General features: G+C 40.1%; 1 protein-coding gene across 6 annotated transcripts in view; it reads right to left on the reverse strand.

The window, feature by feature from the left end:
• The window catches only part of Cep128 (centrosomal protein 128), a 353781-nt gene that overhangs the window by 222220 nt on the left and 107007 nt on the right, over positions 1-24554 (reverse strand). For 5 of the 6 annotated variants that reach the window (XM_085830599.1, XM_085830597.1, XM_085830598.1 and 2 more), the window contains exons 15-17: positions 12741-13091; positions 6601-7251; positions 2120-2284 (exon numbers count right to left, since the gene is read on the reverse strand). In XM_085830599.1, coding sequence (XP_085686725.1) covers positions 2120-2284; positions 6601-7251; positions 12741-13091 — 1167 coding nt within the window. The remainder of the gene's footprint in view (positions 1-2119; positions 2285-6600; positions 7252-12740; positions 13092-24554) is intronic. The other variant, XM_085830600.1, reaches the window with a different exon arrangement.

A 24554-nucleotide genomic window follows, 5' to 3' on the forward strand; every position in this document is an offset into this window, starting at 1 on the left:
TGACTCCTCACCACCACCACCATCACCACCACCACCACTACCACCATCATCATCATCATCATCACCATCACTACCACCATCATCTTGTCACTGGGAGGACTAGCAGCAATGTATTGTGGTTTGAATGACAATGGCCCTCATAGACTCATCTGTTTGAATGCTTGGACCCCAGTTGTAGGAACTGTTTGGGAAGTATAAGCAGATACAAACTTGGAGAAAACGTGTCACTAAGAGTAAGCTTTGAAGTTTGAAAAGTACACATCTGGTCCAGACTAGATCTGTCTGCCTCCCGCCTGAGGATCAGGCTGGGAGCTCTCAGATACTGCTCCAGTGCCCTGCTTGCCTACTGCCCTGCTCCCATCATAATGATCACTGACTACTCTACTCTGGAACTATAAGCAAGCCTCTACTTGAATGCTTTCTTTTAAAAAAAAAACTCCACTGGCCATAATATCTCTTCACAACAACACAGAAGTAACTGGACTGGCTAGAGTTATGTCACCGTAACACAAGCTAGAGCCACTGGAAAGGGAGGAACCTCAATTGAAAAAATGCCTCTGTAAGATCCTGCTATACGGTGTTTTCTTAATTAGTGATTGATGGGGAGCCTTAGGGTGGGTGGTGCCATCCCTGGGCTGTTGTCCTGGATTCTATAAAAAAAAAAAAGCAGGTTGAACAAGAGCAAGCTAGTAAGCAGCACCCCTCCATGGCATCTTTCTCAGCTCCTGCCTCCAGGCTCTCATCCTATCTGAGTTCCTGTCTTGACTTCGTTTGATGATGAACAGTGATGTGTAAGTGTAAGCCAGTTTCCAAGTTGCTTTTGATAGTGGTGTTTCATCACAGCACTGATAACCCTAGGACAGTTACTAAGACTATTAGTATAGTCTATAGCATAATAGTATTAATATTAGTATATGCTGATTGCTTGAGTGCTTGGTTGAATCATTAATCAGCAAGTATTGGAAGCTTACAAGAAACAAAACAATAATCCCACCACCAAGGAAGATATATATTCACATGTGTCCTTTACTTTAAAGCATTAAGACCATCTTCACACTGCACTGGAACACACAGTCAGGACTTGACTAAACTAAACATTCCAAATCCAAAGATTCAAAATCTGAGAAGATCTAAAATCACACTTTTTGAGCACACCTAGAAGCTGACCTCATGCAATGGTTTGCAATCAAAACACAATCAAGGCAAAAGAACGTAAAATTGCTTTCAGATTACACGTTAGAAATATAGAAAATGAATGACACCTGTGTTTTCACTTTCTTACTGTTCTCAAGGTACCTAATTATGTACATGCAAATACTCAAAAATTCAGAAATTCAAAAATCACAAACACTCTGGCTCCAAACACTTCCAAAAACTGGACACTGTGTACATAGTTCTACCAAGTAAAAGGGTCACACAGAACTGTGTCTCATCTGTATCCCGCCCTGGGCACCGTGCCTGAGTACATGCTCAATATCCAGCCATGTAACTCCAGCAGTAACGCCACAAACTTGGTTCTAAGATGAATCTTCTCTTCCTGTGAGTCTGTGACATACACATCTGGCCCGGCATCAACAGAAGCAGGTAAGGCAGACTTACGGTAGAGAAGAGTGAACTTTACAGTTTCAACAGCAGCACAGAGCACTGCAGAGCAGAGCAGAGCAGAGCAGGCCGTAACAGTAGCACACAGCTGGTAAGCATACATACCTGGAATCTCGGCACCCAGGAGGCTGAGACAGGAGGAGAAAGAAAGAAAAGGAAAGAGAGGATGGGAGAAGAGGAGGAGGGAGAAGAGGAGGGGAAGGGGTAACGTTGGGAACTGAGGGAGGACAGAGAGATAGGCAGGCAAGAAGACTACCCTGAAATTACTAACTTAAAACATATTTAATTGCAAATTCTAAACTGACTTTAACCTTGCCTCTGAAGAAAAGCCTAGTAATCTGAAGGCCTAGTAAGAAATTTACAACAAATGTACTAGACTGTGATTGGTCAAAATAATAAACAAACTATCTTCTTCCAGGGCACCAATACCACTTTCCTGAGAGTACTATTTGTTAAGCAGTGTGCATAAAATACATTTTAAAAGTTCTTTAGATGAGAATTCCTTTAACTCTTTTACCTTCTTGTCTAGATCCTCCTTAAGACTCTGGTATTTTAGCTTCAGTTTTTTGTTCTCATTTTCAGTGTGGGTTACTTCCTCTGTCAGTTTCTCACACTGGGATTTCAACTTCTCTAGCTGACCGAGATGGGCTTTAGCCATATTCTTATCTTCCAAGCTTTCTGCCTGATGGAAAGACAAGGAGAAAAGAGAAAGCTGACCGGCTGCAGCTAAATGATACAAAAAAATAATCCTCACTGCAGCAGAGGGGGGAGAACTGCGAGACTCTCATGCTCTTTTCATAGACAGAAAGCAAAAGCAAAGCAAGCGTTCTTTGCATGCACTCGATACATCTCAAACACTTGCTAGGTGACAGGGACTACAGTACGGTGCTGAAGATGAGAGATACCAACTCTAAAGTAGTAGGAGAAAACAGTCAACATCAGTGAAGGCAAAGTATTTCCCAGGTATTTTGGTAAGGCAGAGAGACTAACTGCTGAGCAAGGAAGGCATCTCCGGAGAAGATGCTTCCAGATGATGCTTCAGGCTGGCCAGTTTCCTCATCTACAAGAGAGGGGCTTAACCTTCCCTCCTGGATGTTAGGAAAGACTCTCAGGCTTTTCATGTAATGTAATATCAGCACTACTCTCACAGGACATAGAAGAACAATATGAATGAACTGTCCATTACCAATGGTGTAAAAAATAAATAATTAATTAAATAAAACCCTTCTGATCTATAGTTATTTGAGTATAACCAAACTTGGCATTTTTTTTTGGTTCATTTCTTTTTGAGATTGTAATTTAGTTATGTTTCACCCTTCCCTTTCCTCTCACCAAACCTCCCATAATTCTGCTTCCACATTGATATGGAAACACAAAGAGCAAAGATAGCCAAAACAAGAATATGCAGGACGTGTCACCATACATAGAGGACTACAAGTGTCAGCAACAGCTTTATCTCTGCTATCTTCTCAACGCCTGAGCTGGGAGGGGCTATTACTGCCCTATTGACTCCTATTTTGAAATCAAGCCAGCAGAAACTAGTAGCTTTAGCAGGTACATTGCAAATAAAAGCACAGAGGACGTGAACCCAGCAATGCTTCCTAACCCGTGCACTCTCAACAGGAGTGCTGCCTGCTGTAAGGTTTACAAACACCTGAGCACAAGCATCAGTTGGAATGTGGCGCACGTACCCTGACAGTCAAAGAGCAAGCGCATACACCCTGGAAAGTGCATCCCAGTACCTGACATGTGTGCTTTCTTTTCCTCTGTGGTTGGTGCTTGGTGCATGGAACACGCATGTTCTAGGCAAACCCTACTGAGCTAATGGCAGGCCGGCCTCCTTCATTATATACCTGTTACGCGTGGTTAATTAGGTACATAGGAACACAATCACTGGGAACAAATTCCTGAGAGAAGTTTTGAGAGTTTTAAACAAAATCTATATTTTATTTACTCCACCAGATTCAGCTAAGACCTCATGCCACTTTGAATTAACAAAGGAATTGATTTTTTTTATGAGCAATCCTGTATTCACAGGCCCAAAATAAATTTACAAAATAAAGTCTCTCATCAGGAAAATTGCTCAATTACAATTTTAAGTTTCAGGAGACTGCTTTTTACTTTACTTTATACCCTATAAAAAAAAAGCAGAGTGAATAGGAAAGCTCTCGTGAAGGTCAGCGACTCCTAGAGCCTGCTCCCAGGCCCTCAGTAGACAGTGTGCCCCTCCGCCTCCCACTCTTTCCCTGCCCAGCCATGCCTCATTTGAAATCAGCCAAGACTGAGACATCTACACCACTAAATTTGAAAAATTCTATGCTATAGGATTTTCTTCCACTCAGAGCCTATTTTTAAAGATATCAATTCTTAATTTCCCAAACACTTTACCTATTTGATGGCTTGGGTTTTTTTTTTTTTTTTAATTACATCAGCGTTTCATTTGAGAATTTGCAAAGTCATGTACTCACAATAAGCAAGCAGTATAAATGCATTTCGGTGGTAAGGCAATAGAAATGATATGACCTTACCAATAGCACAGAGCCAACAATGGCTAAAGCATACCCTTCAGCTTTCCGCTCAAGCCAACAGACCGAACCGGATGAACAATGTTCTTGTAGACATCCTGAACCTACTCTAGCTGGACAAATCAGTACCAGTTCCTAGTCAGTACCATGAAGCTCACCACGTACCATAATCAACAGTGTGGGCAGCAGATACGGCCATGAAAGGACCCTCCACTTTCAATGAAACCCACAACCATAAGCACTGCCCCACACAACTGATGACATTCCACGACCATCCTGCAGAGCCCAGCCTTCCTTGGAGGTGCACATACACCTCCACTCCTCTCATGCTTGGGTGACAACAGCCAAGGGACCAATCATGCTCTCCACAGAGGTTTCTGACAAAGGACTAATCAAGTCTCTTCATAAAAGTACCATATGTGCCCAAATGTCCCCCTCAGAATTACATAACTTACTCTGATCCCTTCACCCACATGCACAATGGAAACCCACTGGATGACCACTTGGACCTTAACTCCAAAAATCTGCCCCTGAGGGATTTCTGAATGAATAAAACAATCCCTAATAATGGACCTTTCCCCCCAGCCTCTCTCATTTATTCAGCAGAAACGCTTGTTCTACTCTAGTCGAATGGCAGTACTCACAAGCCCATGCTGGTCCTACCCCAATTTTCCTATCAAATGTCTGTCTGTTGCCATTCAATTATTACTCTAAGTTCATAAAAAGGAACAATATTCACTCATCAAGCTTCCTACCCAGTTGTTCTCAGTTCTAAATCTTTCCCAGGACAGCCAACTAAGAACTCAAGCAGCTGCCTGCATGGGTTCAAATCCTATCTCCACCATTCTCCAGGCACGCTTATGGCTCAGTTTCCTTATGACTGAGAAAAACCCTGCACACTAGCATCAGGAACGATGTACTCAACGATTAGCACATATAAAGTCCTTACAGCTATAACTGACACGCGTGCTCATAAGTATTTTCTGACAGTATTACTGCAATGGCGAATCAATCAGCAAATAATAGGAGCTCTTCTTCATAACCCTAACTCTCATGTTGTCCATGCCTTCATCATTCTAAATGGCTATTGAACCTTATTTAATAAATACTAAAATACATGTTTTTCAGGTTTTCCCATCTCCCATTTGGGATGTTAACTTATGTGACATCATGTCACAGTTTTAAGTGTGTGACATGTAGGAGACAGTAAGTATTTTTCTTAGTAGCATGCAACAATAATGTACCTTAAAACCGTGGTGTCAAAGACTCCTAGTAACATTTTGCCTATTGTCCTCTCCTCCACTCTGATTTGTCACCTCAATTAATGTCACTAAAATGGCGACTGCCAAAAGGCTAGACAAAACTGGGAAAGAATCTATAAAGCCATGTTCTACAGGTATTAGCTACTGCAGTATCATTTTCTCTTAGTCTTTAATACTTTTAAAGTACTAGTTACATTTAAAGAACTCTTGGGCTGGGCGTGGTGGCGCACGCCTTTAATCCCAGCACTCGGGAGGCAGAGGCAGGAGGATTTCTGAGTTCGAGGCCAGCCTGGTCTACAGAGTGAGTTCCAGGACAGCCAGGGCTACACAGAGAAACCCTGTCTCGAAAACCAAAAAAAAAAAAAAACAAAACAAAAACAAAACAAGAACTCTTGAAGAAAAATGACTGTTAAGCTTTACCAATGTATCCAATCGTTCACCTATGACACAAATATGCGCAAGGTTTCAGAATATCAGGAACTACCTGACGCACTGACGGGCACAACTGAAGCAAATCCAAGTTTTCATGAGTCTCACTCTGACTAAGGGAGATTCAAAACATCAGTTAACTATATCCACCCTATAGCACTTAAGCATGGTACAGAAAAGGCAAAGAATGGACATGGTCTAATTTAACACATCTGACAACTGTGCTCTATCAAATGACTGCCCTGAGTGGTGATAATGCCAATGCCATTTGACCTTCAAAACATTTCCACATGTGCAAGATCTCCATCAGGAATTTACCCATGCAGGTTTGACTTGAAACAAAGAAGACACTGCAGGGGCCTTGTGTTTCCACGCCCATGCTGTGTCGCCTTAGTTACCGTGTGAATAAGGACTGTGGCTACAGCTTTGGTGGCCTGGGCAAGTCTTTACCTTTTGTATTTTAGGAGGTCATAAATGGTGAATGAGGGCAAGTTTCAGGCCCAGGACTTACTGCCACCTCTCCCTTTCCTCAACTCCCAAAATAGCTAAATGTTCTCTTTAAAGGGCTCTCGGCTTCTGAACCAGATGCTCCCAGGTGGCTGTTGTAACTCACTTCGACCTGGCCAAACAGGCAGGAATAAACCCCTTTACTGTTGGTTTTATCTTCGCTGCAATGCTTGGGGACACTGAATGATCTCTAAAAGTTTATGCTTTATTAACTTCATGAGCCACCAAAAAAAAGAAAGTCTGTCAGTATCATCAAAATAATTGAGCACGGGTACCTTCAGCGTCCTGATGTGGCTCTCGGCTTCACTCTTCTCCTTCTTAAAGTACTTCATCAGCTCCTGGATATTCTGCTCATGTTTTAACTTCACACTCTCCAACGATGAGGTAAGGTCTTCCAGCTCCCTCTGGTGAACGTCTCGTTCTAACTTTAACTGTGTGACAGCCGTGGCGGTTTCTTCTTCTTTAGATTTTACCTGGGCTGTCAGCTCAGAAAGGTCCCTGAACACAGCTTTCTTGGCTTTCTCTTCCTCAGCCAGTTTATTAGCGAGATCTGCTCGGATGGCACTCAGGTCCTTGATGGACTCTTGCATCTCAAGGAGTTTGACTTTGTCCTGGGACTGACTCTTCTTGAGCTCTGTAATTTCTTCCTCCAGGTGAATTTTCTCGGCCTTTATCTGGCTTTGACTCTTACTCTGTCTTTTCAACTCATTCTCCAGTCTATGGATGGTGTCGAGGGAATTCTTGACCTCTAGTTCGAGTTCAGCTTGGTGGGACTCAATGTCATTGAGTTTCTTCTCCTTACAGTGGAGCTCCTCTTCCTGCAGGGCACGCTTGTTCAAGACACCATTGAGTTCCTTCCTGAGACTCTCAATCTGCTGTAAGGCTGCACAAAGCTGGCTTTTCAGTTCATCCCTCTCTTTTATAAACTAGTGAGTTAAGAATACAAAAAATAAGGAAAAAAAGAAAAAAAGAAAGAAAAAGGTTACTGCAATGTCTACATTGGTTCTTCCAAGTAACAAAATAAAATTTAATCCATAAGGGGAAGAAAATTTCACTAAATCATATTTTGCATATTTCAACAAAAACCAATTTTAGGCTGGAAATGGGGTAAACATATAAACATTATATACCTTTAAAATAACACATTATAATACCACACTGGTATGAATGTGTATTTCAGATACTTATTGCCAAACTGTACTAGTCCATAATAATCAATAATTACTTAAATGTAAGATAAAATCAGGCAAAGAAATAAAGGAGAAAACACTACTATTGTGACTTACTAGAACTGATATTAAAGCACTGCCTAAAGTAACAGGAACATATATTCTCGTGGCGCACTCAAGAAGAAGAGGGAAAGGATAATATGGGGAATCAAGACAGCATTGGGAAGCGGTAATGATGCACGATCTGTGTCACTCGTGGTAAAGTCATCGAATCATGCCAGTATGTGATAAAAACACAGCAACCAACAACCATAAGTACTGAGAACCCACAAAGGTGGGCATAAGCTCTTTAAAAGGGGCACAGGTCGGGAAGATACTCAAGAGAAATACATCACCTACAGGGGATTGCATTGGGTGACAGAGGCCAAGAACCAACCTCCTGATCTCTGGTTCTCACTGCACACTCACTACGGATGGCAGTGTGGCCAGTGGAGCCAAAGTTGCCTCTACAGCTCACAGGTACCGAGAGCAATGCTTAGGCTTGCTGCTCATATGCAGTATGCCCTCCTCACCATGACATTGTAATTTTAGTTTTTCAGTTTTCTCCTTTTTATTTTTTTATAAATTCTTTTTTATTCACAAATTTTCATACAACATATTTTGATTATATTCCTCCCCCCTGTACCAATTCCTCCTAGATTCTCTTCATTTCTTTTTTTTTAATTAGATATTTTCTTTATTTACATTTCAAATGCTATCCTGAAAGTCTCCTATACCTTCCCTCCCCCACCCTGCTCCCCTACCCACTCACTCCCACTTCTTGGCCCTGGCATTCCCCAGTACTGGGGCATATAAAGTTTGCAAGACCTAGGGGCCTCTCTTTCCACTGATGGCCAACTAGGCCATCTTCTGCTACATATGCAACTAGAGACACGAGCTCTGGGGGTACTAGTTAGTTCATATTGTTGTTTCCTTTTTATTTTTAACTGAAAAAAATGTTGACTATATTTGTAAGATGAAATAAGATAAAAATTAAGATTCCTTTCAGAAGCTGAAAGGTCAATCTGAAACAACTACCCATATTTTGTATAACTACATAAAAATCACATATATAGAGACCACAGTGACCCTAGCCATGCCAAAGGTGAGGGTTGGAGAATGTTGTCCTTCAGACATTAATTTAAACAGCAAGAATCTTTCTTTTTCTCAGAAGTGCAACAGGTCCAGAAATATGATGGTTCGGTAACAGTCCTATGATGGTTCGAATCCTAGGCTCTGCAACTTTACAATTCTCTAGGGTTCCCCTTTTTCCCAGTGTTCCAAGATCATATGTCAAGTCACCTGAAAAATTACAGCGTAAGTTGTAGAATTATAGAACACCTAGCCAGGTCTTGAGTTTCTTTGGCAATATGGATCCTGAAAAGCAAGTAATGCTCATACATTTGCTTGTGGTTAAGGGCTGGATGTGGTAAGAATTGAAAGATCCCAAACTGAGATTCTTCCACTGAAGGTGTAAACAAAGGACAGCTATAGACAAAGAGGAATCTGAGCTGCAGGGATTGGCAGCTAGAGCAGAGCGACTCAGAGGCTGCTGGGAAGCAATCCAACAAAGAGAAGTGGCATGCGGATGGATGTCAATGAGATCCAGACAAACTCTGTTGTGTTTTGTTTTGGCGGGATTGGTTTTTGTTTTGTTTTGTTTTGTTTTGTTTTGTTTTGTTTTGTTTTTTCAAGACAGGGTTTTTCTGTATAGCTCTGGCTGTCCTGAAACTTACTCTGTAGACCAAGCTGGCCTTGATCTCAGACATCCACCTGCCTCTGCCTACCAAGTGCTGGGATTAAAGGCGTGCGCCACCACTGCCCGGCTCTGACAAACTCTGAATAATGGCAAGAGTTATATTTAATAAATACGGGGGGGGGGCAGATGAAATGGGCAACAAACCCCTTGAGTGATTTGGAAACCTACTGGGGAGCAGGGTGGTGAGGAATAAGAATGGAAAAGCATGTTGTAGTCAGGGAAGCACAAGAATGATGTTCTGTGAAACCTCAGTAAAAGCAGAAGAAAGGACAACTCCAGGACCTCAGGCCAACTCCCACATCACCATTTCCATTTCACTAAGAGGTATATAGGGAAAGCTTAATGTTGGTTCCCATTTTTAAAAACTGCAGAAAATGCCAGTACTTTCTTGAACTACATCTCCAGGCTTCCGCACATACTCAGGAGGCAGACCGCCTCAGCAATGAACCTTCTTAGCTTAAACTATTACAACAGTTCCAATCTTACAAGGCAGGAGATAATGCCTCTCAGCAGGGGAGAAATGCAAAGATGGAAAGAATGGCAAATGAAGATTCGTAAGTCAAACACAATCAAGCAAAAGGCTCAGTACATAAACCAGCTGATAATCCTGCCAACTCAGCAGAAGAAAGAAAGGACCATGCAAGGAATACTAGCTATACTGACTACAGCATAGGAAGGCATGGGGCAAATTAGAAACATCTCACACTATGATCAAACTCCGATTTCTAATTCTTCCTCTTGCCTTTTCAAAGCACGTCGGAAACTATTTCCAACAGGACTTAAAACCAACAGAGAAAGTCAACTTTCTTGATGGACAGGCACATCCCTGGAGAGGAGTTCTCTCGCAGTCTCCCTAGGTGGTCCTCTGCATACTACTTGGTGGGTAATGGCCCTGGTTGAAATAGTTATGTCCTCTCCTTGGAGGAAAGAAAATGACCTGAACTTTCTTGCTTTTTGATGCCATTTTCTGTGACAATATATTTTTTTTGTTGTTTAAAATTACATGTCCCTTTATAAGTAAAATAGTTTTGTGCCATGGGACCAAGATCCCATAAATGAGCATAAGAAGAATAGAAATGAGAGTGATTTTAAAAAGTATTTAGTCTTTTCATATATTTTTAAGTGGCAAATCTTAGAGCAAAATATAGACCATGCTACAAAGAGAGACATACTAGGCATAGGGCCATTTTACAAATAGAAATACTTCCCACTTGACCACACAGAATGGATCAACAAAGCTCCAAAGTTATTTATTAAAAATTAATTCATTCTTTTAACTACAAGATGTCATATTTGTAAGTATCATTTTTACTTTAAAATACTTTTCCAAATATACTAAAGAGTCATTTTATAAAGCTAATTAGTCCAAAACAAAAGAGGATGTTATATTTTGCCTTAAGGATTAAAAATTAAATATTAAGTAAATATTCCTTATAGAGAATATTAAATAAGCTGTTCTCTCTTGCTTCCCCCCCCCCACCGTGTGTTTGTGTGTGTGTGTGTGTCTGTCTGTGTCTGTCTGCCTGTGTATCTGTATGTTACTGGGAAATGAACCCAGGGCATTTAATATGTCAAGCATGCACTGTACCACTGACCTCTGACCTCTGCCCAACATCAGCATACTCCTCTATTACTCTCCACCTTTTTTTTTAAAGATCAAGGCTCTCACTGAACCTGAAGCTTGGTGTCTTGGCTAACGAGCTGACCAAGAAGCCCCTCAGAGCATCTGCCTCTGATGCCCGGGCTGGAGTCAGATGTGCACCACTGTGCCTAGCTCTTCTCGTGACCCAGTGTAGGTCCTCATGCATGAACTGCAAGTGTGAGCCAACATCCCAGCCACTAGATTCTTCTACATTTTTCCAAACTTATTCACCACATATTTGCACATCACAGATTTACTGAACACTTGAAGCTTCCGTGTAACATTTCTAATCCCTTCTCCCTTGATTAACCATTGCTCGAACTGCAACATGCTGCATTAATTTTTCAGGTTTTTAAAGGGGAAATTACAATGCCTGCTGTGATAATTGTAATCCTACCCTAACTGCAGCAATCACTTAAGAACTACTTCTCTGCTTATCATCAGTAATGCTAAGTAATAAAAAAATAATTTTGTCAGGAATATTCTGAGACATGATTGTTTAATAATTTTTAGTATTCTGAAAACTCAATCTAATAGATGCTTAGCACCATAAATTGGGATACTGCCTGGTGGCATGGCCCATTCTAAATTCCCTCTAATGAAGTAAGAGTCCCCAGACAGCTCACAGTCAATCAATAGCAACTCTCTGCTCTCTAGCTGCCTTCCCTTCCAGGCATGATCACAGAAGCAGCTGCCAGGCCAGGCCGACAACAGTGTAATCAAGGTTGAGGAATTTGCTGGGATCAAATCAATTTAGATTCGAGTCCAGCACTTTAGGAGTGCTTTACCTCCTGGCAACCAGCCACTCACTGTGTGTCAGATGAGCCAAAACGGAAAGCATTCCACAGTGAGTACAGGCTCTTAAATCTGAAAAACACATACAGAAAAGATAAGGCCTCACAGTCATGACATCTGACTGAAAATGAGCATGCACCATTATCAGTGATGATGTCAAGCTATCCTTTAAATATAATCGCCCGGCATTTTCATGTTTTGATGTTAGTGTTATTACTTCCAGAGAGTGTCCACTTAACCACATGATTATTCTGCACTATTCTGAGTTCTTGACAAACCACAAAGTACCTATGATGAACCAAGACAAAATAAGCCATGTCTTTTTATTCTTATTAACACTGGAGTTTAGTTCAACTCAAAGATATAGATGAAAATAAACCCAGAAGTATCAAAAAAAAATCTATTTATAGTAACTGATTGCACAAGAGACAAGATAATGTGAATACATAGAACGATGAGCAGCTGGCATTCTGTTGCTGTCAGAAGATCATAAACTAGTCATAAGGAGCCCTGTGATCCCATGGCACTTGCTGTCAATGAGACCACCAATGTCACTCACTTAGATCACCGTATTATAACAACTTCCAGAGCCACACGTTAGTAACTACTACATTTTTAACATGCCTTCTTTCTACCCTATTCTTAAATCAAAATACTTAAATAAATGAGACTTTAAATGCATGCAGGAGGGGAAAGCCACATGTTGTTAAGGAAAATAAGGTGACTTTTCCTCGGGAAAGTTAGATAACTGAAAAATAATTCAATTTAGGGAACTCATAAGATAAACTGAGACAGAAGGTAGAAGATCCCTCAACTCTGAAAAGCCAACAAATATTAAAATATTTTAGAGGATTTGGAAAACCCAAGTTCTAACTCAAGTTTTCCCTTCAAGTAGACAATACTTGAGAGCTCTCTGTTTGAGGATGTATCAGTACTTAGAGACACAGCATGGCCCTCAAGCTCTTGTTCAAAGTTTGCATAAACAAAGCGTTAAGAACCTGGCTCAGATACCTGGTTGTTCTTCTCTGTCAGCTGGACAAGGGTTTCAGCTTGTTTCTCCATTGACCGTTCCAACTTCTTATGCTTCAGCTTCCACTGCCGGATGGACTCCTGAGCCTTGGTTTTCAGGTCCTCCCTCCTCTTCTCAGCCTCCTCTCGCAGGGCCTCTGACCTCTGGAACTCACTAAGGTAGTGTTCCGCCTGCTTGGTCGCTTCCTCTGCGTGTTGACTCAGCTCTGAGAGCTGGAGGTCGGTCCGCTTACGATTGGCCTCGCAGGTCTCAAAGTGATTCTGGATCTCTGTAAGTTGGTCCAACATCTGCAACTGTTGCTTTTCCCTGTTCTCCAAGTCACGGGTTAGGTTCTAGGAATTAACCACATGGAACGTTAGGATGATGTTCTTGTCAGTGTTGGGTATGTACCATGCAAACTAAGACACTGAACTATCACAGAGACAAAAGTCATCACTGCCCAACTTCATTCACAGTCAATCTAGAATGTACAGTTCCTTCTGTGTATTTAACAGTCAAATTAGCTGCAGATAAACTACTGTCTCTCTTTCACACCGTATCTTTGTAATCGACACAAAAATGGATGGCAGTGCTAAGAAAAATGTGTTATTTTAGTAAAAATCTAGTTTTTTGTTCAACAGAAGCAATGTCAGTGATTTAAAATGTGTCAGCTTATTAGAAAAGTCTTAGAAGCAATTATATAGCATTTTACTTTCTATCAGCACCTGAAATTTTATTACAATAAACTAATAAACCACTAACAATAACATGAGCATTGATGATGGACACACTACTGTAGATAACACTATGCTTCAGAGTTCCTCTCAAAGATCCCCTGTGAAATGGCCTCTGTTATTTCCAGCACTTCTCTCAAACTGATATGAACCACTGCAGTATAGATTTTTAAATAAAGTTAAATTTATTGAGGACATTTCTCTGCTGAAGGCAAGTATCATAAAATGTAGTTCTCCTCAAGCAGGGAGTGGTGGGTAATTTTTACATTTGGAAGTTTATACTTAATCATGATGTATAACACATATTAAACATGAAAATAATTAAATACTGAATTAAAAAATAAGAGGTTGGTATTATATGAGTAAAACAATGCTATTTCACTCAAAAAGTTTTGTAAGGAAGTCACAAGTACAGAAATAAGTATTTAGAGTGGTTTACAAGAGCTATCCCTCCTGAGAGTCACTTTGCTATGCCAAGAAATGACAAGAAGAACTCTAAAAAGCCATTGGTACAAATAATAGTGAATCCAACAAGCTAAAGTAGCTGTGAATCATGGCAGCAAACACCATCTATATGCACAAAGGCTCTGACAAACAGACATACACGTGTCTGGAGCACGGACAGAAACCCAGCCTCAACCGCAGCACTTTCCAGCCTTAATTTCATCAGGCACGGTCAATGAGTCAAAGCAGAGCTCCGTTCCCTGTAATTCAATGATAACCAAGCTCCAATCCATAGGATCCCAGAGGCCAGGTATAAAGAAAGGGGCTAGGAGGGGCAAGATAGAGCTCCTTAGGAAAGGGAAAAAGAATAGATAGTTATGCTTAGAAGTGGGGGAGGCTTCTAACAGGAGGGTCAAGCAGAAAAGAGGAGAAGAGAGACAGAGAGAAAGAGGAACACAGAGAGAGAGAGAGAGAGAGAAGGAGGGACTACAGGGAGAGACAACTAAAACGAAGGATAGTGTGAAAACAATACAGCAGAAGCTTCCCAATAATAATAAAAAATAAAAAGTATACACACACGCACACACATACATATACACACAAACATACATACACATATACACACACATACATATACACACACACACAGAGACACACACACATATACACACACACACACATACACACACACACACATATACACACACAGAGACACACACACACATAATACACAGACACACACATACATATACACACACACACATACATACACACACATACATACACACACACATATACACACACATATACACACACACATATAAACACACACACAGACACACACACACACACACACATATATATATATATACAATCTACATGAGATCATCAAATAGAATCCTATTTGTTTTCTTTTTTTTTTTTATGTTATGGTTTGCCATAGATTAAAACATTCTTTTTTTTTTACTTTTTTTTTAATTTTTAATATTTTTTATTACATATTTTCCTCAATTACATTTCCAATGCTATCCCAAAAGTCCCCCATAGCGCCCCCCACTTCCCTACCCACCCATTCCCATTCTTTTGGCCCTGGCATTCCCCTATATTGGGGCATATAAAGTTTGCAAGTCCAATGGGCCTCTCTTTCCAGTGATGGCCGACTAGGCCATCTTTCGATACATATGCAGCTAGAGACAAGAGCTCCGGGGTACTGGTTAGTTCATCATGTTGTTCCAACTATAGGACAGATGTTATACAGACACTAAAAGAACACAAATTCCTATTTGTTTTCTAATGAAAGGGGTTGGATCCAAATGGGAGGGGAGTTGTAGAGGAACTGGGAGGCGTAGAGAGAAGGGAAAGCATAATTGGGATATAGTATATGAGAAAAAAGACTTTTTCAATATTAAAAAGTCAGTTTGACAGTATACAAAAAACGTTTCTTTTCAAACAAATACCAAAGCCTTGAAACCAAGGTTCACTTTCAGAGCAACAGGTTTTCATTTTCTCAGTTCACCAAGTTCAAGGAAGCCTGGAAGACTTGAGTCACTCCGTTGTCCACCCAAATCAAACAGTAAACTGAGAAGTATGCACTTGTTTGCATGGAAAATTCTAAGCTGAGATCAGAAAACCCTAGTGATTGTGGTTTACCATTTGCCCTTATGCTACAAGCTTTACTGATATTCTAAAAACCAACCTTATCAATGAGCAACAGCCACATGATTCCACATTTGACAACAACAAAGTTGGGGAGGGGGGGGGTCCTTCCTGTCTGTTTTGGCAACAAGACTTACAAGGAGAGTGATCAAGGCTACTCTGTATCAGACACATGGCTTCTAGATAAATGTCAAAGAAACTGACAGTTTAGTTGGAAAGCTCTTCACAACCAACCTCCAAGTAACACTGACCACGAGTGAAAACTAACACTGGCAGGTTCCTTCCTGTTGCTGTACCTGATCATTATCAAGGAGAGGGCGTCTCCCTTGGCATCTTTTTTGTGAACTTTCAAGCCCCGGTTCATAACTTCCATATTCTTTCACTTTGCTCATTTTCTTGCTGACCTCTCAAACTCTTTCCTCAACAAAACCATGAACAGTGGATGAACTAGGCAATTTCCTAATCCCTACCACAAGCTCTGAATCTCTTGAGGGAGGAAAAAAAAAAAAAATCACACAGAAACATTAGTCAATCCAATCACAAATCAGGAGCCACCTTCCAGCACTCAGGAATGTTTCCCCACCTCTCTCCAATTTATTCTATGGCCATTCCAAACTCTCTCGTTTACTACTCTACCATCTTTCAGTCACTTTTAGTATGCAACACAACTCTTCCTTCATAGGCTAAACTGAGGCAGTTAAGGCAGGGTACCAGCGAAGTGACTTACCTATGCAACTCGGAATCTTTCCAAGGGCTAATATGTCTTCCTCTGTGGCCTCTACATGACTCCATCATCAGTACACAAATAAGCCAGTAATGCTATTTCCTGGAGGCAGCTTTAGAATTAGAAGGTATAGAACTAACTCAGGCCCCCTAGTGATGACATTTAGTCCCTGTTTAGATGCAGTTTAAGGGGAAAGTCAAAAAACACAGAAAAGCCCCTATTTATCTAAAAATTACTTCCCATACATTATTAAAATGTTATTAGAGCTTCCAACTAAACCTGAAAACTTCATACAACTCATTTCCATTTCTCCTCTCAGTCTTTAAAGGGGAGAGAATGTTGATGTGTGTTTATGTTAAAGGCCTCGGGTTTAGTGAGATCCAGAAGGATATAAAGGACTCGGCACTTTATAGTCAATCTTAAGATACAATTTAGTAAAATTAAAGGATATCAAGAAAACTGAGCAGAGGAAATCAGGACAGAGGCAGATGCCCATGGAGAATAGGAGCGAGTGTCCAGTTCTCTCCCAGCAGAGTTAAAGATGAAATGCACACTCCCTCTAGCAGTGAACTCATTACAAGGTTTAGCTCTAAGATTTAACTATGGGATGGTCACATAAGCACCATCTGCCTAACACACATATCAAAATTCAAACTCAAAGGCATAAACAAAAGAAAAAGACATTCAACACAAAGCACATTATTTACACAGACTAAGCAAAGTAAACAGCAGCAAGACTCACACAGGGTTCACTTCAAATCCCAGCTCTGGGACTGAGCCATCGGAAGCAAAGCTACTCCACTTACAAAGTGAGCCAAAGAACATCAAGCACTCCTAGGGATCACAACCCACACAGGATCTCGGACCTCCTCAAGAATAAGTGGCACATCGAAGAAATTAAGGACAGAGTTTTATATCTGACCAGAGGCCATAATTTAAAAACAAGTGTACAATGCCTACATGTTAGAGGGAAGCAGAGCAAACAGTGGGAGTTAAAGTATTTTCCTTACACAGAAAGGACTAGCCATAAGTCCTTGGGAGCCAAGGGATACATCACTGCACCAATCCTGAATACAGGCTAAATAACCTTAATAGTTATATAAATGGTCAAAACCAGAAAGGAATCCTGGAATAGGAATTACCTAAACATCAATCCATAGATATTTCTAGAAATTTGTAGAAACCGGGTGGTGGGGAGGGACGGGAGGCAGGGAGGCAGAGAATCACAGGGTAAACTGAAATAAGAACCAGAAGCTAGAGTCATAGTACAGACATAAAGAACTTGCCTAGCATGTTCCTAGGCCATGGGATCAAACCCCAGTATTGGGGGAATAGGGGTTTTGGAAACCTTCCTATCTTGCCGGATATTCTGGTTCAAACATGTAATTCCAACATTTGGGAAGCTGAGGCAGGAGAATTGGCAAAAAAATCGATGTCAGCATGAAATACAAAGTGAGTTCCAGGTTAACTAAAGCACATAGCAAGACCCTGTCTCAAAACATAAACACTATATAAATAAATAAATAAATAAATAAATAAATAAACAGATATGTTCAGGGCAGAGGTAAACATCTCCTACCTCGAATGTTCAAGAACAAAGCCCACGTGCCAGGCACTGAGGAAAGCCCCACACAAGAAGTGCTGACTGGGCAAAGGCTATTGGGTGGGAGGGTGGGGCTGCACAACACAAGACCACTGATGTTAGGTAGCAGAAATGTGATTTCAGTCCGTAGATTCAATAGAACCCATCTGCTCAGTGAGATATCAAAAGGCAAGAAAAAGAAGATGACTAGCAAGCACTGTAAGGAAAAGATCTGTCTAAAGGAGTGGAAATGAGAAACTCAGCCAAGAGTAGCATAATCAAGAGTCCACACTGTGAGCCCCTATCATCAATGATGAAGACTGCTCGTTCTAAAAGGCTTAAAAAAAAAAAAAAAAAGACTGGAAACTAAGGTCAGAAATCGACCTGAGGGGATGCCAAAATCCACTTGGACCTTTCAAAGGTTTCCCGGCAAGGGAATAACATGATCAGATATGTAACTGAGGAAGATTAATCACTAAAAGACATTATGCTAATACTCACATATTCAAATATTATGGCACCATTAAAAGTAACTGAACATTGAAAGTCCAGTGAAAGCAGGAATGGACTTTTAGAACCAATTCTTTTTTTCAACCTAACTCAATTGGAGCAAAGTCAATAAAGCTGGCTTATAACAGATGAGAGCAACTTGGAGCATCCAGGGGACTTCAAAAGGAAACCAGGGACACCTGCCACTTTTTCTAAGGAAAATCATCTGCATGTTTTGACTCAATACAGTACACATTTAGTGTGCTCAGGAATATGCAAATTGCTAAGATAAAAAGACAAATACGATAGCATAGTGTGATATTCTGCTGTCCCAGAGAATCACGTAGCCTTGTAGGGAAGACAGAGAGCCGAGTCACTTGTCATACATGTGATATACATGAGCAACCCTTCTCTGTCTGAAATCTCACAATCCTTCACATTCATGCTGCCAAGTATGTACTGATGCCCCATTCCTCGGTGCCTTCCCCTGGTACAGCGCTCCCTAATTAGCAGCGGTGCTCCTTGCAAAAGATGTCTGTACTACCTTAGGCACTAACTATGCGAAAAAAGAAGAGCATTCACATTGCTACTCAAAGGGTTAAAGAGGAGAGGGAAATGGGCACAGGGATGGGGAAATGGGCACAGAAACTGAAAAAAGAATGCCCAGCTCAGCCTGTGAGAAGTCAGTCCCCAGCACTACAGCAGCCATGTGCCTAGATTCCTGACCTCTGCATTCCTTCACGATTTTCACGGTCACTTCACTATAAACTTGAATGCTGGTAGAGGAAAGGGCTTGGAAGAACAATGGGGAAGACAGAAAAAGCAAACAAGTGGATGTGGCCAGGACAGGTCTCCCAAATACAAACAAACAAGGGCTGAGGTAAGGACTCAGACTGATATGACGTCACAGCGTCCATTAAATTATCCCAAAACCAGGGGTAGCCAAATAAAAATATAATTATTTGTAAATCTTGTGTTTTCTACTGAAAATCAGTGAAGGGAAAAGGCTACTTGTTATATGTGTTCATGTTTTCCAGTTTTATAACATCTGAAAAAACGGGGAGCAAAGCCCTTCTAAATCCCAGGGGAAAAAGTGACTATCAACTGTAAAGTCTCTAGTAGTTGCCTGTCCAGAGTGTGTCTGTGTGTCTGTGTGTGTCTGTGTCCGTGTGTGTGTGTCTGTGTGTCTGTGTCTGTGTGTGTCTGTGCCTGTGTGTGTGTCTGTGTGTGTCTGTGTCTGTGTGTGTGTGTGTTTGTGTGTGTCTGTGTGTGTGTGTCTCTGTGTGTGTGTCTGTCTGTCTGTCTGTCTGTCTGTGCCTGTGTGTGTGTCTGTCTGTCTGTGTGTCTGTGTGTGTGTGTGTGTGTATGTGTTTTTGTGTATATGGGGAGATGCACATATATATACATGCACATATATACATATGTATATATATAAATGTATATGCATATAATATATATATATATTTATAGATGGGAGGATGGGTGTAGATATAGATATATATACATGCATATATATATATATACATATATATATCTCACATATACCTATGACTTTATGTTTATACACACACTATACACACATTGTTAAATGTCCTACAAGAAATGCACTCTACAGAATTACACAGATGTTTATATTATAGCCATTTAATGAACCATAAAGAATAACTTTTATGTTCTATTATCATTGCTATTGTTATTATTATTATTATTATAATTATAGAGGTAAACATTTGTATATTTTTATTAAGTTAATTTCAAAAATAACTGCTTGGAAGCCGGGCGTGGTGGCGCACACCTTTAATCCCAGCACTCGGGAGGCAGAGGCAGGCGGATTTCTGAGTTCGAGGCCAGCCTGGTCTACAAAGTGAGTTCCAGGACAGCCAGGGCTACACAGAGAAACCCTGTCTCGAAAAACCAAAAAAAAAAAAAAAAATAACTGCTTGGTTACAAAACTTTGGTAAGAACACAAGTGTCACTGACAGTGTTTTTGACAAAACCTCCTCAACCAAAAGAGTAGCACAGTGTAGTCTCAAGATACACACTACAGCAGCATGTCTCAAGCACTACCTACCATGCAAATACACACTACAGCAGCGCGTCTCAAGCACTACCATGCAGATCTTCACAAACATTAAAAACAGTAGCCCTAAAGCGAGCAGTGGTCAACAAGCCACTGGAAATAAGATTCATGTAAGCAGACAACAATTATCCTTAATAACATCTGTGAACAAAGACTCCCCAGCACCCTCCTGAGCTGGGCTGGGTTTTGGCAGGGAGTGGGGAGATGGGTACAAATAAGATCTGCGAAGCAGATGTAATCGATTTGGAACACAGAAGTAAGACAAAGATTATCTTCTTGCTCCCTCTTTGCCACTACAAGCAGTCACCATGTTGTCCTGAGGTGGACACCCAGTCTGTGCCTCTGCAGGTCTTGCAGTGTCATTTCCAATGCTTGTTGGAAGCCCAGCAGGACCTGGTCTGGTAGTAATGATAACAACACCTAGGGTTAGAAAAATATCTACAGCAGTTCTTCCCACACTACACATAAAGTCTAACATTGACTGACCAGACAAAATAACTAATGATTTATGAGGATCTCATCGGAAATTCTCAGATTCTCAATTAGATCATGTCTCACTCGCCTCTGTTGGAAATTAGCTATCACATGCCTTGACGAACTCACATTTCAGGTTAATTCCAGTGTTTTATGAACCCGTATGGAAAGAACAACTCATCAATTGTCCAGTCAGGAGGACTATGACAAGCCTCTTTGAACAAAAGAACTCAAATCAATCAAAGCATGTCTGCACCTTTGAAACATATCTACATGACGCTAAATTAGGCCATCACTCACTGAGGCCGTAACATAGAAAGCCTCTTTCAAAGTACAGGAATGGCAAAGTAGAATACACACTTAAAATCTCAGAGAAAATTCTTACCTCAAGCAAAACACACATTAAACTGATTCAAACTTTTAACAAGTTACAGAGAAAATGAAACATCAAGGGCCACTTCAGTGTAACTCTCGCTTCCTGGCATATTAATTCCAACCACACCACTGTTAATACTTTCTTCCTAATAAGCAGACAGACATGACACTGATCCAAAATACTAGGTCCCTGAAGTCGTAGTGATTAAAAGAAATTATTGTTTCTCCACGCATCCTATGAGAACATGTTTCAAACAGCTCCTTGTACTTTTTAATGAAGCATCATACGGAGCTTAAGCAAAATACAGGAAATAATGTCCAATTAATTAAATGCATTCATCTCTGTGAGGAAATATTAACTTGTTTCATTAACTGTGATGCTCATTATACAGATTTTAAACACATATTTCTTCAGAATGTTTAACGGTGAACTCAAGGGGGCATACAATTAACTTCTAGGTCCCAGCAATACGCAAGGGAAATCTAGCCCTAGTACACATATCTTAAAGGACATTTATATTTTTTCTCACACTCCATTAGATTGATAATTTCAGCCATATAACTCCAGATTTTTAAGTCAACACTTAGAGAAAAGAAGATTCAGGGCTGGAGAGATGGCTTGGTGGCCATGAGTGCTTGCGGCACTTGCAAAGGTCTGAGTCCCAGCCCCCACACGGCAGTCCACAACTGTCTATAACTCTACTACCAGGAGACCAATGCCATCTTCTGACCTCCGTGGGCATCAGGCACACACATGGTGCACATACATACATTTAGGCAAATACTCATATACATAAAACAGTAAACTAAATATAAAAAAATTAAAGAACAGAAAATGTAGATATATCATATAAAACTAGTCTGTACTTTAAGCAGATTGGTTGGGGATCCTTCTAAACGAGGTAGAACAAACTTACTACAACTTTGCTGAGCCATGTAGCAGATTGACACAGGCAACCATGAAAAAAGTATACCCAGAGCTCATCAATATTGATGTAGTTGCAAAGATGTCTGAACATTATGCCCAACTTCATAACATATGTTAACAATGAGAAACTCAATGTAAGCTAACCTATAATGCTACTGCAGGGCTCCATTATGGTGCAATGCATTTATTCCAATACACTGCTGTGAAAGACTGCTCAGGCTAAATTTGACAAAAGTTTATTAGTGGACAAGATAGCAAGAGAACTGGATGAGCCAGATGTTTGATGGGGAGATCAGAACACCAGTATATCAAAAGATCCCAGCTTAGTTATCTCAGATAATATAAGTGATCACATGATGCAAACATGACATCACACACTACAGAAATAGTAGGCTTAAATGAAGTGTTCCATCCTATTCACTAAATTATTTTTAAAGGATGTAGAGTGAATCAGAAGTACATAATACACATATTATCAAAATATCCCATTTCATCAAAAATTATAACATTTTTCAAAACCTAAAAGTATGGCACACAAATGAAAAAAGAACATAAAACAGCCTTTGAGGGAGTTCAGAAGCTGAACTTATCAAAGACATCACAACAGCTATTATACTCAAAAGGCTAAAAGGAAACCATCTTTTGGATGAAGGTATGATGATAATATCTCATCAAGTTGATTCCTAGAATACCCAATATGTCTATTTCTATTTCCTAGTTGTTGTCTTTTTTCTTCTGTTTGTTTTTTGGATTGTGATGAGTGAATACCAATACCATATATTTATAAGACAAATCATATAAATAATACATGTTTCTAATGTATTAGGTGATATCTTTCTTCTCAAAATGCTTTCTTTTGTTGATTTATTTAATGAGCCTTCCTCGGTTTAGGTGCTTTTAGTCAGGTAAATGTTTTCATTGTAACTGAAAAAGCAATTAATACAGATTCTTACCAGCCCTTCTGTAAAACCCTAGGACACCAATAAAGGCAGTATCTACCAGTATCTACCTGATTCTTTAACACAGAGCTGACTTCAGTTTGCCTGACTATAATTCTATCATTAGCAGTCCCCTTAAAAAAAAAGAAAAAAAAAAAGGCTGTACATTTCATACAAAGCCAGACTTTACCTAAGGGAACTAGGACAAGTTAAACCCATTCATGGATTCAGGAAAGAAAACCACTAACATTTCATATTATTTGGATAGCCAAGTTATTTATCAGCATCTAAAACACCATTTTCAGAATATACATACATATATATATATATATACACACATATATATAATTTAGCTTTATTTTTTACAGAGATAATCTTAATATTTGTAAACTTTAAAGAGTATAACAGGGCAACCAACGCTTTTATAAGGATAAGTACAATCTAGTCTCGTTTTATGCCCTTGTAGAAAGCTCCCTGAAACAAACATATAAAAAAACAATTTAATTTGCCACTTAAAATGATATGCTATCAAATTAAAAATACTCTAAAGATAAGGTAACAATAAAGACTGCAGAAGAAATGTACGAGCAGCTAAACTTGCATGTTATAAAGCCTGCAAACACCCCCTCATGATAGCAGTGCTAGTCAGGGACTTATGCACCACCACGACAGCATCTCTTTTGCTTCAGATTACCCAGCTTTCCAAGCCAAGTTATTATGTCCAAACCTGCATTTCATCTTTTTCATTTCTTTATACATTAAATCAACCTATAACTAATATGAAGCTATCGCTATTTCATAATTTGTGGTCCCCCATTTCCTCCATGAGTCACACAAACACAACAGCACAACATGGAGACACAAGTCTTATCCTTATATGTGTCTACTTTGTTTCCAAAATAAGAACTTAGCATGATTTTGGTAAGGAAAACTTGAAAATATTCTCATTCCTGAATTATATCCTTATTAAATACCTCCAAGTTATAAATTTTAAGTATTAATGGTGCCTTAATGAAAAAAATCAAGACATCTGCCCACTTCGACTTTCGTGACTACAGAATTCTTCTTGCCACTGGGAGAGTGCAGAAAACAGAAAGGCTGTCTTATGTGCCAGCCTCTTAAAGCCCTAGCTTTTCGTATTGGAGGCAGGATGCAGGACTTAAACTAAGCCCTCCAGAAGCTATGAGCTCTGCCTCCTCTGGTGTTTTCACGTGTAAAGTATCTCTGCCAAGAGATACCTCATGTAAACTCTTAGGAACACAGCATTTACCTACTTAACAAATTGCCACAATATTAGAAGTACACTAAGTGCCACCATGGTCAATAAATTTGACCTCTACATTTTCTTAATACTCTATCTTGAATATTAAAAATTAGGAATAGTGGCATGCT

This window comes from Mus caroli, unplaced genomic scaffold, assembly GCF_978045245.1.
Source record: "Mus caroli unplaced genomic scaffold, Mus_caroli_1 scaffold_14, whole genome shotgun sequence".
NCBI classification, from domain to species: Eukaryota; Metazoa; Chordata; class Mammalia; order Rodentia; family Muridae; genus Mus; species Mus caroli.